The sequence below is a fragment of the Cynocephalus volans genome, chromosome 5 (assembly GCF_027409185.1).
Source record: "Cynocephalus volans isolate mCynVol1 chromosome 5, mCynVol1.pri, whole genome shotgun sequence".
NCBI classification, from domain to species: Eukaryota; Metazoa; Chordata; class Mammalia; order Dermoptera; family Cynocephalidae; genus Cynocephalus; species Cynocephalus volans.
The window spans coordinates 143,719,008-143,739,396 of record NC_084464.1 but is presented as its reverse complement, the minus strand read 5'-3'; the positions used below and the strand labels follow the sequence as shown (position 1 = coordinate 143,739,396).

Genomic DNA, 20,389 nt, shown 5'->3' with positions numbered 1-20,389 from the left:
TTTCAAATATTGACCTTGCAAGGATAGGAAATTTTCCTCCAGGCTATAAGTCTCTGTTGCAAGATAAGGATTGTGGCACAGCAGGTTGCTGGCTCAAAGACAGACTAGTTACTGATTGTTATGTAAAGGTACTGAGAAATGGCTAAAAGAAGGAATGTTTGCTAAGATCAAGCTTGTGTTGACAAGATCACTTAATTGTCTACTGGAATGTCATCTGGCTTGTTTCACTGAAAGTTACCAGCCTATATTGTTAAACTATAACCCCACCTTTGTTCTCTTCCTGTAACTGCCTGGTCTGGAAAATAAATGTAGGAAGAGAACCTCAATTCAGGTTTAAATTCCCAAATGGAAGGGATGGCTCTGGCTTGAGCGTTCCCAGGGAAGTTAACCTGTTCCGGGCTTCTCGCTGCTCAGAAGAGATGGGCTTTGAGTAATCCTTTGCATCTCAGTCACCCAGGGGAAATGGGGTGTCAAATCCGTGGGGGGCGAAGCAACACAAAGCAACAGTTATGAATAGAAGCCTATTGCTATAAAGAACATTCTTGAGAAAACTGGTGTGTGGGGTCTGAGGATTATATGGTAGTAAATTATCAGTGTTAATTTCCTGATTTTAATAGTGGTATTGGGGCATCTAGTCGGTATCTCACTCTAAAACGATTCAAGGGCAAAATAAGTTCTTTGCACTGTTCTTGCAGCTTTTTAAAGTCTCCGATTGCTTTCGTTTTTTAAAAGTACTTTTAAAAAAAGAAAGGAAAAAACCCAAAAAACAAAACAACAACAACAAAAGACCACAGTGTTAGCATTTTAGAATTCTAAGCCGAATGCAAGTGAGAGTGCATTTTGGAGCTATGATGCATCCAGTCTCCGACTTCTAGGAGTTAATTGAAGAGTTTTCTGCACAAAATTAACTCTAGCGAAAACAAGACAAAAAGACAGAGATGTGTTTTTTACTATTTGCCCGAAGGTTTTAAAATACGCTGCCAGGCCTGCAGCCCTCCCCCGCCCGGTCGACTCCGGCCCTGCAGCCGCGGCGCTGGGCCAAGCTCCGCGGCCGCCGCCCGCCACGCCCAGGCCGCGGGCGGTGTGGTCTCCTCCCCGCGGAGCCGCGCGCCGTGACAGGGATAGGGCTTCTCCCAGCCACAAGTCGGCATTCTAATGTCCAAGGTGTGGTGTATGCGGTGAGATCTATTTATTTTTTAAAAAAATTGAGGGAAAAAGAAGCACTCTACCAGGAGTGGGGTTCGAACCCACGCGGACATATGTCCATTGGATCTTAAGTCCAACGCCTTAACCACTCGGCCATCCTGGTGCAGGCGAGCAATGAGACCTCCGCTCTTCCTACAAGCTGTGTTCCGCCGCCCTCCTCGCACCGTCCTTCACGAATGCCGAGGATCCGCCGCCGCCGCCGCACTCAGCTCTCCTAGCGCGGGCTGGGGCGGCCTCCCCGCCGTCGCCGCAGCTCCCGAGTGCCCCGGCCCGCCGCGGCAGCGAGAGCAACTGCAGCCGAGCCGGCTCGCTCCCGGTCGGGCGGTTCGCTCAGAACAGCCTTCGGTCCCTGCCAGTTCTGCTTTCAGTTTCGAGGAGCGCGGGCGCTGGAAACAAACAGGCTAGTAAACTTCGGGACGCCTGGGAGGACGTTCCGGAGGCGGCCGGCTGGTGGTGCAGGCCCGAGCCCACAGGGCTGCGTGGAGTTTTTGTTTTCTAAATAGAATAAGCTTCAAGGAATGAGTTGCCTGGGCAGCAGCTGCACCTGTAGGCCGCAGTTCTTCTCAGCATGTCATCAGCCACACGGGAGGGAAGCTTTGTAGAAGTGTGTGTGCACATGCACGCCATACGCAGGGGAGGGTGGCACTGTCGCCCTCCCTGCTGGCTGCAGACACCATGTCCACTGCACCGCCTCGGATGCAGTACGGTGGCCTCCTCTTTGATCCCACAGCCCTACCGTGCAATGAGATATGTATGTTCCCTGATCTTAACTTGCTCTGCAATGCTCTCTTCTGTGCACGTGAGACAGCCCTTTTCCCAGGACTTTCACTCCTTTCCCCACCACCCAGGGCCTCGAATGTAACACAGAGCCAAGCACATGGGTTCTGGAGCGACAAGGGAGCCCGGTGGCTGAGCTGTGTGTGACCCCGCTGCCCCGACTACCGGGCCACACCCTCGTTCATACAGTGCAGGCGGCCTCTGTCTTGGACCAAGAACTTCTGTCAGGCCGGAGACGGCGCACGTTAACCTCACGGTGTCAGACCTCACAAAGCTGCCTACCCACTATCTGGCATTGTAAGGAACGCAGTGCCCTGCCGCCTCCCGGAACTGCTGAGATCCCTGGGAACACAGACACCATCTGTAGAAGGTGTCACCCACCCTGATGCCCTGGTTCTCCGAGTTCCGGTGGATTCTGAGAGAGCTGCCCCTGAGAAAACTCCTCAGGATAGCAATTGGTGGAATTGTCTCCTACCCACTTGACCGCACCACATTGTGAGCCATCGGAGGCCTGCAACTAAGAGCTATCAGAGGCAACCTCAATGGCACCCTTCCTCTTGACTGTTTGAGGCTTGGTCCTCCCGAGTACACAGACAAGAACACAGACGAGAGCAGGTTCCTTAGGCCGTACACTGTGGTGCTGAGAGAAAAAGGGGAACTTGGACTCCCTCAAGGCCTAGAGGCAGCCCTGTGGTGATGACACAGGATCACCCATCTCCATTTCATTGCACCTCATTGCCAGAGGCCTCAGACTTCACAAAACTGGCTTTCAAGGCACTTAAATGATAATAAAAACATGTATTGAGTATTCACTCTGTGAAAAGCATTGCTTTTAGCTCTTTACATATATTACCTAATTTAATTTTCTTAGCAATCCCATAAAGTAGGAGTTCGTATCCCTCCCCATTTTAAGGGTTTAGGTAACAGAGGCCCAGTTACAAACTCATCCAAATATAAGACATGCTGCCTGCACATCAAGGGGCCATGCAGAGTTTTGCCAGCAATCCAGCTGTGGAGCCCTCCATGATCTTCTGGAACATGGTAACACACCATTTGCATGATATTTTGTTTAACTCCAGACTTAGCTTCCAAGCCCTTAGAAAAACACAGCTCTGAATAACACAGCCATATCATAGGGCACCCTTTAGAAGTGCATCTTCTGAAGCCTCAAGATTGTATTAAATTTCTCTGGCCACCGATTAAGAATGGGACTGAAGTCAGTCTAATCAGATTGCAGGTAATCCTCAACTATTGGGGAAGAGAAAATGTCAATCTGCCATGTGGCGGATTGTATTTTTCCAAAGAGGATCACAACAGAATCTCTCATCCCACGTGCTCTTCTTCCAATATGACTTTGACACCCCTCCCATTAATAGGCAGGGATAGGGGGGTTTATGTTCTCCATCATTGAATCTGGAAAGGCTGTGTCTATGGCAGAATGAAGCTATGTGACTTCCAAGACTAGATCACGAAAGGTGCTATACTTTGCCTTGCTCTCTTGGGATACTTGTTCTTGGACCCTAGCCACCATGCTGTGAGGAAGTAGTTGTTCCAGCTGACAGTTTTCAACCAACAGCCAGTGTTAACTACTACCAATGAACATGGATGAGCCTGAAGATGATTCCAGCCCCTAGTTGTCAAGTGACCCCTCACCAGCCATTGAGTCCTTCCAACTAAGTACCCAGATATCATAAAACAGAGATGAGTTGTCCCCACTGTGTCTTCTTCCAATTTGGGGATTCACAGAATATGTGGCCATAATAGAATCATTTTTGTTCTGCACCACTAAATTTGTTTGTTTGCTTGTTTAAGTGAAGCAACAGATAATGAAAATTCTGAGAATGATAAACTAGCAGTACTATAATGAAACACTAGGAGCACTACATAGAGACAGGCTAGCTGAGAATAAAGCCAAGACAGGGCAAAGCAGAGCCCTGAGACAGAGAGAGTCCAAGGTCTGATTCCATTACTGGAGTCAGTTCCTCCACCTTTACTGGAAACTGGGTTCTGGACCATGCTGCTGTCTTCCAAATCGACATCCTCCGCAGGAGTGTCTCAGTGGAAGAAGAGCAACTCCATCCCTGGGTCCTAGCTGCAAGGGAGGCTAGGAAGCAAAGTTCTGGCTGCTGCCTCAGGAAGCAGTCCTCAAAATGGAAGAAATTCCCCAAACATAGGAAAAGGGTGTTCAAAAGATGCTGGCAACTGCAAGGCATGATGAATATCCACCTGAGTGTTAGAACAAAATGCAAAAAGCACTGTGCAATGACTTTTGTTATAACTGACAATATTAGAGAGCAGATGACAATACTAGGTCAGAATCCCCTGAAAAATGGCTTCTACCCTTATCTTTCCCTCTCTCAATCTTTTCAGAATGAAAATGTCTTTACTCAAATGGATGCAAGTAGTTAAAGTTGTAAGATGTTCAAACAATGTAGAAGTGAAGAAAGTAGAATGTGAAATCTCTTATCCATAACCACAATGATGCCAGTCATTCTAAATTAGGATCCCTTGTCCCTTGAAGATGCCAACCCATTTCCTGTCTCTCTTTTTCTTTTTTCCATGTTTGCACTTCTCTGCCTAACTTTCTTCCTTGAGCCCCTATAACTCCTATGTTCCCACCACACACATAATTGTAAAGTTAAATGAGTAAATATATGTTACACTTACAAAGGTGGTGTACAAAATTTGGAAAATTCCAAATTAAACTTTAGAAGTGTCCTTCCCACTGATCTTATTTATTATAATAAAAATTAAGATATATGATATTATTAGAAATGTATTATTCTTTGTGACAGAATTTTTTCTTTCAGTACTTATAGAATTTAAGTTTTTGTCCCACATTTTTATGAAATATAGTATACACATATCCTATATAGTAAGCAGAATTAAATTAGCCTTTTTGTCCATAATTAAGGGTTGTCATTGCGATAGCAATGATTTTTCTGAACTACAGATAAAACAAGAGGCTGCAGTGTATAATAACAATGATATTGTTTAAACTGTCGAGTCAGAAGACCTAGTTCAAATTCTCATTTATTCCTAGCTGTGTAGGCAATTTACTCAAACTCTTCCAATCTCAGTTTCCTTATTTGTAAAGTGGGAATATTACCTACCTCAGAGAAATGTTGTGAGAATAAAGTGAAATAATGTACATGAGATGTCTAGCTGGGTGCGTGGTATGAGGTAGGCTCCAGTGGCAGCCAATCTTTGTTGCTTATGCAATAGCTATTCCACACCTTTCTCTCTGCTAAAGGAATTCTTATTTTATTCAGTCAGTGGGCCTGAAATCTTCCCTTGATTTTAGGGAAGGAGAGCTCCTCCCCCAGCCCCAGGGAAAGAATCACTATTAGTGTAAAACAAGTAAGTGTTATCTCATCCCTTTTGTTAATAATTAGTTTGGGGGTGGGGGTGGGAGGGAGACACCAGAGTGGTTTGTGATCCAGCTTTGGCCAACAAAAGATAAAGGAAAGTTGGCTGGGGTTTCTGGGAAAGAGTTTCTTTCTGGGTTAAAAAATAGACCTTTGGACAGTGAAAGCCTTGTGTTATTCCTTCCCATTTTCTTTCTGCCTTGAGTAAGAGCAGGTGAAGATGTAATTCTTGTGTTAGCCATACTGTGACCACAGCAGGAGGGTGGGGTGGAGAACAAGTTTGTGGATAAGGAGTTAACACCCTAAGGTGTCAGAACATTCAGTGAGAAAGAGATTTTGCCCTTAAAGACCTTACTGAGACACAGCTGACCAGAAACCACCTACCTCCAGCCTTCTTGTTACACGGGATAATTAACATGTCTTGAAATGTAAGCTGTGGTCCCTGGACCTACAGCATCAACAAGATCACATGGGAACTTGTTGGAAAGGCAAATCCTCTGGCCTCATTCCGATTTCCTGAATCCGCACTTGAGTCTGGTGATTCTGAAGCATGCTCTAGTTTTAGGGTCACTTATCACAGTAGGGTTTCTGTCAAAGGCATTCCTAGTAGAGCGCTCACACAGTTACATGTAGGCTGGATGAAGAGTGCTAAAGTATTCCCTAGAAGTTGCTTCCTTGGTTGAGTCCCTGTTATTGGCTTGATTTCTTAAGTAAGCCTATCTCCAGAGGGTGCACTTGCTCTTGTGTATGTGTGTGTGTATACATACACATACACGTATGTATTTAGTGTGTGTGTATATATAAGTAATTGCGTGGAACTCTGAAGTTGCCTTCTCCTAAGTTGTGTTCTTGTCCTTGACAGAACCTTCACTTTCACTTTACCAGAAATCTCTCACTTCCTAGTATCATTCTAATACCCTTTCATTTCAACATTAGTTAAATGCTTCATCCTCTGGGTTACTTTTAAACCCATTCTTTATATTAATTCTGTTATGAAGAAATATGGTCATATCTAGCCAACAGTTGGTGGCTGAGCATGTGCAAAGTCAACCCATCCTGTTTGTGGTGAGACTCTTTCAGACGACCGGCTCAGGGGCCTCTCTGATGGGTACCATAAAGAGATGCAAGGTGGCTGGGGACATGGGACAAGGGCTGGAGAGGGGTGGAGGCTTTGTGTTGTTCTGTGCCTCCTATCTCCCAGCTATCCAGGACCAGCTATAGAGACGTCTAAGAGAGAATTTTGCCCAGGACTCAGCTTGCTTTCAGCGGAGCTCTTCTTCCTTTCCTCTATACCCCTTGTCTTTTATTTTCCAATTTTATTAAAGATAAATTATGTTTTATGGAGCAACATCTCAGCATCTCCTCACTGTGAGAAGTACTTTACCTGTATTATCTTAATTCATTTAATCTAATTTTTCCCATTTCGGTTTTAGTTCTTTATTCATTAAAGTGTTCTGCCTCTGTCATGTTTTCCTTACTTTGTCTTTATATTTCCTTTAAAAATATTACTTTTACATCCTTTTGAAATTAGGGCTGGCTGGTTAGCTCAGTTGTTTAGAGCATGGTGCTGATAACACCAAGGTCCAGGGTTCAATCCCTGTACTGGCCAACCACTGAAAAAAAAAAAAGAGTGAAATTATATTTATTCCTAGTTCAGTTTAGAATTTTTGTTCTTAATCTATATTCATATTTTTAATTTTATTTTATACTTTGCAGCTTTTTATTTCCTTGATCTCAAATCTAATTGTTTTATCTTGTAATAGTTCACTTTTCATTACGTTTGTATTTTGATCCATATATTTTAATTTCAATAATTTAGTTTTTCTTGATTTTCTCTTTTCCTGTGCAATTTTACTTTAAATTTTTCTTGCTTCTGTGGGAATATTTATCTTATTTTGTGTTTTTGGCTAGTAAGAAATATGGCCTTGGTACAGATCCCCCTACTGGCCAGCTGCCAAAATAAACTAAAAAATAAAAATAAAAGAAATATGGCTTTGAGAAGTGGCAGTGAAGAAAGCCCACATCCGCTGTGCCCATCGGCTCCACACCAAGGACAGGTGCAATCTGACAAAAGGCAGGGTCTTCCTGCAACCGCTCAGGATTGGGATTCCAACTAAATTGGTTAGATATTCAAGGGCAGGGTGAACTTAGAAAATGTCAAACATGGGTACACCCAGATTACATATTATATAGTATATCTTGTTTGACCATATGATTTTTATCACTCAAACAGACACTTCTGAAAATGAAAAAGGGAGCTATTGAAATCATGCTCGGACAACAAGCCTACAAGAAGCTAGTCCCAGGCAACATATATTTGTACAATATAAGAAATTTGAATGCAAGTTAGGACCAAAATTAATTAATATTAGCTCTGTACATAACAGACATTTATTGAATGAACCACCATTAACGTGAAGGATTATGTGAATCAAAACACAATTTCCTGATGTGTGAACCACTTTGTTGTTGTGTCGATTAGGAAAATCCACACAGGAAATTGTAGTTGCCTTTACACCTCAAATACTGTATCTGGTATGCATTTCGGATTACATTAACCACACAATAGCCTGCAGATATTAACCTTTTTTTTTTTTTTTTTTTTTTTTTTTTTGAGTATTGGTAACAATTCTTTGATTTCATTTGGTTGTGGACAGAGAGAATGGAATTGAAGGTGATTCTGAGGTTTTTGCCTGTAGATAATTGGGAGGACGATAATTCCATTAATTGAAGGAAGCCATAAGAGGAAGAACAGAATCTGAGTTTGAGGAACCTGTGGGACATTCCAGAGAGCTCAAGTAGACAGTAGATGTATTAGTCCATTTTTGTCCCTTATAACAAAATACACGGAACTTGTGTTTTATAAAGAAAGTGAAATTTATTGCTCACAGTTTCAGAGGCTGGGAAATCCAGAGTCCAGGGAACACATCTGGCGAGGGTCTTCTTTGGTGGTAGCTTTACATCAATGCAGGGGTCTCACATGGCAGAAGATGGGGGGGGCAGAGAGAGAGACTCTCACGTGCTCTCCTTTTAAAGTCCCCAGAACCACGCCCCTGACCACCATTATTAATCCATTCACTATGGCATGGCCCTACAATCTAATCACCTCTTCAAGGTCCCACCTTCAATTATCGTAATAGAATTTCCCACCCTCAACATTTACTGTGGGAATTAAACTTCGATGAGATTGGGGGGCATCCAATCTACAACATTAGAATATAAAAATCTGGAGCTCAGGTTACCTAGGCTTTAGAACAGATCTTTAGATACCGACTGATTATTGAGTGTGTGGCTCAGGCAAATGCCACAGGTGTCACACAGGGTCAGCAGAACCACAGGTAGAGAGGCAGCCCCAGGGTGTTGTGGCTGTAGCCCCTCATCATCCTATCGTATGCTTGGGGACGACCCAGCTAGATGTGCTATAAGCTGACCACTACAATTCAAAAACCATCTTTTTCAAAGGTGAGAAAGATTTCAGTCCTACGAGCAGAGGAAAATGAGTCTAGCTTGCATGCCAGCTGCCCAAGGACATTGCCTACTCACAAGAACAGCACGTAGGGATCTTGGTTGCAGTGGAGACTGTGCTGGCTCCTTGTCAGCCAAACTAAAGAGAGTTGCTGGGGTCATCAGTGGTGAATCTTCCCTCCACAAAGGTTTGGAATTATCAACATAGGGTGTCAAAGCCATGGGGTGACTGAGCTCATCTACAAAGAGAGGAACAAGCAAAGGGCACAACCCTTGGGTATTTTACATGTCACTGTGGGCTAACTCATTTGAGCCAATACCCTGAAAAAATATATGAGGTAACTGTGATTTTATGCCACCAAGCCCGGGGAAGCAGTAAATTTCCCTTGCCTTTTTCTTAGTCACCTTAACCATAGCTGATGATTTATTGCTGTGTACTGGGCAGGTGGAGTGCAGGACAGGGCAAATACTGTCAGCCAAGTCCACCCGGGACATGTGGGCCTTTGGCAAATTATAACCCCTTTTTCCTGTCAATTGTATCAGAGGAGTTGCTAATATAAATTGGATTGCACAAATGTTTCCTTTTGTTTATTCTTTTTTTTTTTTTGGCAATAAAGTTTAAGGAGGAATTCGGTTGCTACATGATATACCTTTCATTCCATGAGTTTTCATTTGAGGTGTAAACCACAGTATCTACTTTGTTTTTAAAACTTTGTGACAATTTTGAAAATGGAAAAATATAAAAATGCATGTTATTAAATTTTTTTTCTGAATAAAACAGCAGACCAAGCAAAGAAACAATAGACTAAATGGGATTAATAGCATCGTTCTCCCAGTTTTATCTATTAACGAGTAATGCAATTGAAGAGAGGAATGGCATTTATATTTTATCAGACTGTGACAATGAGCAGTCCTTTTAAATGTATTTTACAAAGAAAGTAAAAGAAAATTAATATGGAAGTGAATATAAAAGCACTGAATTACCAGAAATCTATAAATACCTTTATGTGTTAGGAGAAATTTACAAAATTTTCATTGAATTGAATTTAAGCCCAAAGTACACCATAAACTATAATGGTATATAATTTTATCAAATTATACTCACAGGGCATATACAGAGTAAAAAACGAAAACCTACCGACTTCTAGTCATAACCATTGTCCCTTTTGACATGATCAGCCAAGTGGGTCCTTCACTTATGATTTCTGTTTGTCGATATGCAGATGAAAATAAATTGGGTTAGTTCACTGGAAAGTCTACTTTTAGTATTTTCAGCTTCCCCTTTCTAAGCTTTGGTCCACCTTAGCATATCCCCTATTCCCACCCTTCCCGTCTAGTTCTCTGCTTTCTGACTGTGTTGGTCTGTTTTTGTTGCTTATAACAAAATAACTGAAACTGGGTGATTTATAAAGAAAAATAAAATTTATTACTTACAGTTTCTGAGGCTGGGAAGTCCAAAGTGCATCTGGTGGTGGCAACAGTGACCCAGGGGTCTCACACTACAAGATGGTGGAAGCAGAGAGAGCAGCAGAGAGAGCAAAAAAACAGACTCTCCCCTTCTTTTAAAGTCCTCAGAACCACACCTCTGGCCACCATTTTTAATCCATTCACTACTGCTTGGTCTTACAATCCAATCACCTCTTCAAGGCTCCACCTTTCAATTACCATCATAGGATTTCCCACCCTCTTAACAGTCACTGTAGGGGCCAAGTTTCTAACATGTAAGACTTGGGGAACACGATTCAAGCTTCAATGAGTTTTGGGGGGTCATAATTCAATCCACTACACTGACCTACCTTCTGTCTAGTAACAGGTCATCCTTTCTTTCTTTCTTTTTATTTTTTAACTCAAATTCATTCATCCAACTGGATTATTCCCCTCAAAATATTTATGTTAAGTCTTTCTGTCTCTTATCAAGAAGGGAAAGATTTCTCTTCACGGTCCCCATGTCCCCATGCAGAATGGTCTGCATTCTGTCAGACCATTTTTAATGTAGCACCAAAACTCTTATCAGTAAGGTGAGATGCAACTTTTTCTGATAAAGCTGTGGTTTCCTCTTGGAAATGAGAACTTGTTGCAAAGTCACTTCAAATGTTGATAACGGCCAATGCAGGGAGCCAAAACACAAGAAGCTACCCTCCTGATGAGTTGCTGCATTAACAGACCATTTCTTTCATTTTCCAGACAGTTTACTTTCTCCTGGTACGTGCATGTTCTAACATCTTGCCGCTAGGTAACATTTCTTGTTCGACAGGTTTCTTCCATAAATCAGATTACAAAGAGTGGATGACGATATGAAGAGAAACCATGTTACCTTATCTATGCCCTTTTAAGGGTGCATGAGAAGAGGGTAAACCACAGGGCAAGGCAAAAGAATGAACTAGTTAAACATTCCTACCCGCAAGAGAAATTCCTGTCCTTGTCACGTGGAGGCTAAACAATTTCTTTTTATCTAAGGGTAACATTCTTTGTAAATGTTCTCCACCCCCTGGAGATTCCTTTCTTGATTTGCTCCAAAACCACGTTTTGAAAGAGTTGGAGCACCAGCTGCTGGCAGCCATCAGGCACCTCAGGCCCATGCCCCAGTAAAGACGCAGACTCAGGTTGAATGCAAAGAAAGTTGTAAAACTAAGTTATATCTAGAAGGGATTTTTTTAAAAAAAAATTCTTCCAGCCAAGTAAAATAAAGATTTTTAAAACATTTTTTTTTCAGACAGAATGTGTTGGCTTGGGTTTCAGCTGTACATATTCTGCCAGGTAGGCTTCAGCGGGGAGAGAACTTGGGGCTTTGCAGCTCAAAGCAAGGGCAGTGTAGCGTCCTACATTCGTTCCCTGGTCTCCAACTCCTGCAGGGAAGGCATGGCCTTGCAGTTTTTCTGCACAATACCCAAACAGTTAGAGATTTTTGTTCTGAATAAGCATTTTGTCACCCTAAGCAATCTGTATGTGTGTGCATCGGGTGGGGGGGGGGGCACCCTGGCATACTCAGAGGAATAGACTGAGGCATCTTCAGGCAGTTCTCTAAGACAGCAACTTCAGTGACTGAGGACAGGTTAGGACTGAAGCCCAAAGCCACCACCCTGCAACACAGCCTTTTATGACTAGGTCAGGGAACTAATACTGTACACAGATTACTCTACTAGATGCCACGTTAGAGAAAAATATGTACAGCCTTTTCAGACTGACTGTGCTCCTAGATGATCTGCTTCTCCCCACGGAGCTTTTTCTCTAATCCCATATCCCTCCCCCTCACCAAGTCCCACCCCTGCTTCCAGGACACCGCCCCTCCTTCTGGGCCCGGCACCCTACACAGATTCTCCACTGGGAGGCGGGACTAGATATGGTCCTTTATGCTGTAAAATAGGATACATTTTCAAAAAAAGATACAGTCACTCATAACAGAAAACAAATTCAGAATAGCTCTATTTCTGCATTTAGAACACAAGTTTCTGAACCCGTTATATAAAAGATACTATGCAAAGTGCTACAAATCCAAAGCCAAATAAGATGCTATCAGTTGCCCTCAAAAATCAAAAAGCCACTAGTAGAGGAAGCGCCCAGCTCCTCACGGAGGTCCTAGGCAACAGCCTAAATGTGGGATGGGGTGCCATGCAATAAACGTCTCTCCATTTCCACTAGGGCCATGGCTCCCGCATCCTCCCAGCCAGTTCCTGAGTGCAGCAGGGACGCTAAGGCAGGCCTGTTCCCAAAGATTCCAGATACCTCTGATGCAGACTGGCTCAAGGACTTCCAGAAGGCCTTACAAAATCTTTTCAGACCGCACAGCAGTCTGGCATGCTTCCACTCAACCTTCCTCCTCCAGGGGTCAGCCTTGCATCGGAGTCTGACAGCACTCTCGGCCCAACCCACTCCCTCCTATTTCCTCTCACCTGCATTTCCCCTAATACAGTCTCTCCACTTTGAGTTCCTTCCTGGAGTCTGCTTCTCAGAGGACCCGGGCTAACACAGGGTGTTCAGGCTGGGAAACAGCCCACAGGAATGTCCAGAGCTAAGAAGAAGAGAGCATGCACGAAAAGCGGCAGGGGTGAGGCCAAAAGTAGGCAGAGCCAGGATCTCACAAGGCCTTGGACAACCTCACTAAGGAGTTGGGATTTTACGCCAAGAGCAATAGGCAGCCAACACAGAGTTTCAAGCAGGTTAATGGCACTACTCACAGTAGCAAAAAGGTGGAAGCAACCCAAGTGTCCATGAACAGAGGCATGGATGAACAAAATGTGGTTCACCAGTGTACATACAATGGACTATTATTCAGCCTTGAAAAGGAAGAGAATTCTGACACATGCTGCAACGTCGATGAACCGTGAAAACATTTTTCCAAATGAAATGTCAGTCACGAAAGACAGTTACTGTGTGATTCCACTTCTATGAGATGCCTAGAGTAGTAAACTCATAGAGTTAGAAAGTAGAATGGTGGTTGCCAGGGGCTGGGGTGATAGGAGTTATTGTTTAATGAGTGCAGTTTCAGTTTTGCAAGATGCAAAGAGTTCTGGGGGTTGGTTACACAATAATATGAATGAACTTCGCACTGATGAATTGCATGCGGTTTAGTAAGACGGTCCCTAACTTACAATGGTTCAACTTAACAAGTTTTCAGTTTTAAGATGGTACCCATACAACCATACTGTTCTTCACATTCAGTACAGTATTCAATAAATTACGTGAGATATTCAGCACTTTACTATAAAACAGTCTTTATGCTAGGGGATGTTAGGCTAACATAAGTGCTCCGAGCACACTATGATGTTTGGTGGGTGAGGTGTATAAAATGCATTTTTAACTTAATATTTTCAACTTACAATGAGTTTATTGAGGTATAAGGTGGTAAATTTTGTATAATGTATATTTTACCACAATTAAACACAACATAGTGACTTTGGATCAAGATGGCGGAATAGACGGTCCCCAGCTTCACTCTCACAATCAACCAATTTACAACTATTAAAAAGCAATTACTGCCAAGTTGGGGGCTCTAGAGCTCAGGGGAAAAGGAGAGATCTACGGAGTTCATGAAGGCAGGAAAAGCCACGATAAGAGAAAGAAAGGACCATTCCGACCGTTTCAAGCCCCAACCACTTCAAGGCTGGCCCTGATGAGTACAGAGAGAAAAAGAAAAAACCCACAGATCAAAGTTTTGGTATTAACCAGGAAAGGTCTAACACCACCAAAGAACACCTATAAAACCTAGAAGGACCGGAAGTCCCCCAGGCTCTCAAGCCAGGGTGGGGCAGAGGGGGCCCGAGGGCCTCAGCCACACCCCACCTTCCGCATCCAGCCCAGCCATGACCACCAAACCTCTGCTGGAAGCCTCCTGGGTTCCCCTGACCGAATAGGGGTAAGGGGGGGGTGCCATGGGCCTCAACCATGCCACCCCCTTCCTCCTCCTCCCACCCGATGCCCCTCTGCTCTCCCCTTTGCCCCTCCCCCCAACTGCTGTGCAACACCTTAGAATGTAAAAAGAAATAACAAATAAATTTTTAAAAAATCATAGTGACAATAACAACAAAAAGGCACTGTGATTATACAGAGATTAGACTGGAAGAGGCACGGCTAGAGACCAGAGATCAGTTAGAAGCTGCTGAAGTCATTGAGGCAGGAGGGGATGATTATCTGACCTGGGCAAGCGGCGATGAGAGTGAGAGAAAGCATGAACGCAGGAGAGGTGAGGTGGGGGCCTGCAGCAAGGGTGCTGGTGTGGTCAGCGGGGCAGAAAGGGATTGATGCTGCCATTTGCAAGACGAGACAAGCAGGAGGAGCAGGGGGTGGGAGACAATGGTGAGTTCTGTAGCATTATATTATATATATTACATATATACATATAAATTTTTTATGCTCTGTTATTTTTACCCAGTATCCAATATCATGGGATGCCAGGAAACAGAGGGAGGAATATGTCTAAAGAATTGGCTGTAGGGCCATGAAAATGTAGAAAAGGTCCAAGATATGGCAATGGATGCTTAGAATTAAAATAGAGTATAAAATATACTTTAAAAATAAACATGAAGAATTAAAAAATGATAGTATTGGGGACTTGTCTCTCACTCCTCATTTTGCAGGATGTTACTTGTTTTAAAGCATCCTCTGTAGTCTCACTTAGAACTCAGTTCAAAATACCTTCTTTCTTACCAACAAACATATAATTTTTACAACAAAAGCTTCTAGTGTATAAGGACATCTTGTCCATTCCTTGCAACGTGTTGGAAATAGACACACTCTGTATTTATATGATGATGAAGTTACATTCTAGATCCGATTCATTTTTTCATTTCTATCAGTTCCATTTTATTAATTGCAATGATTTTCAATTCTGCTATCAAAAGCAAGTCAACTCTTATTCTGATTACAACTAGATGTTTTAAACTATCATCTTGATTACAAATGAATGAATTGCATGCTGCAGTTGGAGATACTTTGCATATTATAAAGAAAGGAGTAAAAATAGGTCTGATAATAGAAAATAGAATGGTAGGATTTATACATTAAAAACCAAGACTATAGTTACCACATTTGATTATTTTTAAGCTATACACAATCTCACAATCTTCAGTAGTTTCCTGTCAAGATAGGAACTTTATATGGTAGAGCCCAAAAAATATTTGCATATGACATTTAACTATAAAGCATTGAGACTGTTTTTGAGTAAATATAAGGGCATTGGTATGAAAATAGCATTGTTCTCTTTCCAAGTTGTTATAAAAGGTCATAAAATTACTCCTTTTAAGTCACAGTTCAAACATTTTTGAATGATCAGCTTTTTAAAATTCTAACTCATATTATCCTGGGTACCAATGCATCCTAGGTGAGCATCTTTCCTATTCATGATTTTCCTGGAGTTGTCACCACCTGTAATCCATGGCTTGGCTGTGGCTGTGAGGCTTGACATTTAGTTAGGTTGGAAGTAGTCACCAATATGTTGCAATAGTTTTAAAAGATTCCACCTTTAGCCCCTGAAGTTTTCATTGTTCTTTGTGATTGGTTCTTTCATTTCGTAAGAAATGACATTAACATATGAAATTTGCAGAATTGCCGCAAGGTCTTCGTCTTACCCAAAGTCACCTTTCAGAGTTTGCCAAGTGCGCATCATGGGATTGGATAAAGCAAACACTACAGCATCTCTTGGTAGCACTGGAGCACCCTTTCCAAAGGAAAAAGCCAGCATGTCACCAACCGCTTGCCATGGCAGTCAGAGCCATCAAGGGCTTTGGGGGACAGGGTAGGATGCAGGATAGGCCAACAGGTCTATGATCCAACTTCCCAGAACTCCTTCGGTGACTTTCTGACTCACAACTTGGGAAGAATCAGGAGACATCACCTGCCAAATTGAGCAGAACAGCTATATCCTGCTTACCCATTTTTGGTGGCACGTCTCATTTCTTCTTCAGAACATGTTTGGATATGCAAAGGAATAGAAATACCATGAGGAAAAGTTTTTTCATTGTAGGAAGAAAATCCCTAATATTCAGAGAAGATAGTGTCTTGGTTTCTTTATTCTGTGTTATTAAAGACTATTAACAGAAGAATAAGCCTTTATCTTACCTCCAAAGTTAACAACTATTAATTTACTTGGATCACTAAACAGCTCTCTCAGTCTAAGAGAAAACTATGTCAGAACAAGAGTAATGAACAAAGCACTTGACATGTGTCAGGCACTGTTCTAAACGCTTTTTACAGATTTAGTCATTTATTTCTCACAACTCTATGAGGTAGATACCAATATCCCCATTTTACAAATAAGGAAACTGAGGCACAGAGAGGTTAGGTTAATTAACATGCCCAAGTCATCCAGCTAGTATGTGGCAGAGTCAGGATTTAAACCCCAGCAGTGGGGTCCGAAATCTGAACTATTATCCACCATGCCACACTTGAATGATTACAGCAGAAAGTAAACGTCTCACCTTTCCATTGGCAACAGGTCACATTCATTCTCTTAGTACAGCAAAGTGTAGTCTTCACCTAATTCTCCAATGTAAAATGTGGGGAATTAAAAAATACACAGAGCCTGAAAACCCATTTACTTTTATGATGGTTCTAAGCAAAGAAAATGTTTTCTGGGTTTAAACAAATCAAATTCATAAACTATTCTGTCTTGTGGAAACTAGCTGGTGGTCTCTATTTACAATATCTTTTCTTTATCATGAAAACATGGCAATGGAGCTGTGTAAAGACTTTTTTCTTTCTTTTTTTTTTTTTTTTGAAAGGGAATTAAATCAAAGGTGAAACATATCCCCGCAGTTAGCTGAGAAAGAAATAGGGAGAAATCTGAGAAGAGCATGGTGGGAATGTTTCCACAATTCTCCTATTTAACCATGAAATTAAAATTAGATATAAGGCTAGATTTTCCAGGTCATAAGCAGTTCAGGCAGCATGCCCCAAAGAGTTCACATACTCCTCTTTCTACTCCTTTTAAAATTCTGCCACCTGCAAGGACCTGAGAAATAGGACCGCTAACTAAACTTGCTCATGTATTAAATAATGAGTAGGAAGAGTTAAGAGTTGACTCAGAAGAAAGACCGGAAACATGGTATATGTGGCTAAGGGCATTACAAAGTTTGCAAGTGAAAAAACCAAATCTCTAAAACCTGATGATGTTGCTAACCTCCAGTGAATCATTTGAGTTTTTCATTTTTTTCCATTTACTCAGAGTTCCATCCAGATGTTGCAGCCTCAAGTAGCTAGAAGAAAAAACAATTTTAATAGTAATTGAAAAAGTAAACAGATTTAAACAGTTAAGACACAGATATATAAGTATATTTATAATGTAATGTTTATTAAGCTTACTTGAAAACAAGATTATTTTATTTTAAATTACTCCATTTCAATGAATGAATGAAATGGTCCACAGTAAAACAAAAGTGGTATTCCCAAGAATATTACATTATTATCTCTAGTTCTGTATTCATTTTCACCCTTCATCACTTGTCTTTACCACCATAACCAATGCAGAGTTGTTCACAATAAAGTTTTGACCCAATCTGAACTATGAAGGTGCAGACCAGAGTGAGATAAACTCAAAACAAGCAAACCAACACCAGTAGTGAGAGAAAGTGTTTTCCTTGATATTTACATACCATACTTACAAAAGTAAAGCCAATTGGTCATTATGTACATGCTTTAGTGAATATTAGTATTTGACGTTTACATATATGCATATGTAATCAAGTAAAAAGATAAACTTTAAATAATTTTTAACTGTGAAGAATACAAAAAATGTGACTGATATATACTTTAATTTGAGTGCTTGTTCAATATTCAGTGCTTAAAAATATCTGGAAAAATAATCTCAAAATATACTCTGGTGGAAGATATCAAAAGTGAAAGAGATAAGGAAATAGTAAGTGTTCCATGTGATTTTAGTAAGTAGGGGAGGTGAGCAGAAAGGTCTATGGCGAAGGTGGGGAAGTGGGGGAATCACATAGCATAAGCCAGATGCAGAATCAGAAATGAAAGGCATAGATTTTCCCGCGGCCAATTTCACTCGAAATTGACAGACTCAAGGAACTTTCAGGACAATGTGAATGAATTTAAGTTTTGATGATAAATGCATACTATTAGTAGATGCAAAATTGACTTTCTCCTTTAGTTTTCACCAGGAGGCATGCCTTGGGACACTTAGGCCACAGTCAGATACAACATCAGTTCCTTATTCAGCTTCCGTTAAGAGGGTAAGAGTGCCCTGTGTCACATAAGGACCTCCCACAGCTTCAGTAGGACTCTGTCTTTACACAAGGACTCTTGGATGGCATCAACCATCTCTGCAAGCGTGAGCTGGGCTGGAATCTTGGAACCTCCCGTTTCTTCTTCCTCTGAAGACTAAGTTCCGTGAGGAGCTGGGAACCTCCCACCCCGGGGCAGGGGGCTCGGCCTTTGGGGTCCTTCCCAGTGTGCGTCCCGGTCGGGTCCCGTTGGGGACGGGCGGTGGCGGCTCGGGCCAGCGGGCTAGTGGAGGCAGGGGCAGCAGAAGCAGCAGATGGCCCGGCAGGGGTTCTTCTTCTTGTACTGCTCGGCCTGGCGCATCTGTGCCTTGGCCTGACCGGTGTATTCGCGGGTCTTCTGCACGTTCAATTCGATGACATTGAGCGTGTCGGCCTGCTCCTCCACCACGACGGCCATCTGCAGAAAGAGCTCGCGCACGTCGCGGATGCGGCCCTCGAGTCGCAGCAGCTCGCGGTGGCGGCTCTCGATCTCGTTGAGGGCCGCCCGCGCGCCCTTCACGTCGGCCAGCAAGTTCTCGGAGAACACGTCCCACTTGCCCTGCTCGAACATGTCCTCGATCTGGTCGCCTGAGACGTCCTTGCCCATGATCTCCAGCTGGCGCTGGATGCGGATCTTGCAGTTCTCGCGCTGTTTCATCTCGGCCTGGTTGTACTCGTGCATGGCGCGCTGGAACAGGCGCGTGAGTGCGTCATACTGCGCGCGCGCAACGCGCGCCACCGCCGAGTGCGCCCCCTGCTGGGCCTCGGCGGCCTCGCTCTGCTCCTTCAGGGCGCGCAGCTTGCGCTGGATGCCCTCGCCCCGCGCCTTGATGGCCTTGGCGATGGAGTTGGTGTCGCGCTTGATGCTGCTCAGGCGCCGCATGGACGTGAGGAAGCGGGCGTTCTGCTTTCCCAGCCGCTTCACGTCGGCCGTCAGCAGCTGGTTTTCATCCTGAATGTCCTGGATGTCTCGGTACAGGGACTCCAGGATGTGGTCCGTCTCGAACACGATGTCCTCGTGGGGGTAGTCAAAGTCATCGTCCCCGTCTGGGAACTGCTGGTCATAGTGCTTGGACAACTCCAGAAGTTCTGCTAGCCGGTCCTTCATGTTGCCTGCAAGAGAGATACTGAGGTTAAATTCCTCCAGCGAGAGTCAAATATTTGCATGCAGGGGATTGAAGTTTAGAATAAACATTTTTTTGATCAGCATTTGGAACGGCATTCCTAATTCTTTATTTTTGGATGTAGGTAATAAGTGCACTAAAGGAGCGAAATGTTCTATGACATTTTACTTACAAGTAAAGAAGTAATAAGACTGAAAGGCAAGAACACAGTTGTGTTTTATAGCCTATAGGCATCTGCAGTTCAATATAACAGTCGCCCTGAAATCAATCAGAAATTTAAAATTTTAGATTGGGAAACAATTTGTTTCTTGCTTTATGTTTTTCAATCATCGCAAGAACAGAAAAAGGCAAAATAAGAAGAAAAAGACTTCTAAACATAAAGATTTTTAAATAAGGAAAGTCAACTTACAAAGTCAATTTGGGCCAAAACTAAATGTTGCCTACTTTCAGCCCTGGTGAGCATCCCCGCCTGCACATAATATGACTTTTAAAATAGTTACGGTAACATATACATCATGGTTTAAATTTTTTTCTCTTCAAAAAGTTGTAAAAGTAAAACATCCTTCAAGAAAAATAACAATGACAAACAAAACAAAACCAGAAATCTAATAAAGAAGTATAAAATTTGGAAGTTGAGATTTCCTTACTCCTCTCCCTAATATCATTCCCTAATGGTAAGCATTGTTACCAAAACTGCTTTTTAAAGAACTTTCATATGGAAAATTTCAATTATACGCTG

The 20,389-nt window shown here is 42.7% G+C and overlaps 1 protein-coding gene and 1 non-coding gene across 2 annotated transcripts in view; both read right to left on the bottom strand.

The window, feature by feature from the left end:
• Positions 1–1,226: 1,226 nt before the first annotated feature.
• Positions 1,227–1,309, bottom strand: TRNAL-UAA (transfer RNA leucine (anticodon UAA)). The gene has a single exon. It is a non-coding gene; the product is annotated as a tRNA-Leu (tRNA).
• A 16,771-nt stretch (positions 1,310–18,080) lies between these two features.
• The window catches only part of STX11 (syntaxin 11), a 41,231-nt gene continuing 38,922 nt past the window's right edge, over positions 18,081–20,389 (bottom strand). The window contains exon 2 of the mRNA XM_063097957.1: positions 18,081–19,639. Within this exon, the coding sequence (XP_062954027.1) occupies positions 18,771–19,634 (864 nt within the window). The 5' untranslated portion in view covers positions 19,635–19,639 and the 3' untranslated portion in view covers positions 18,081–18,770. The remainder of the gene's footprint in view (positions 19,640–20,389) is intronic.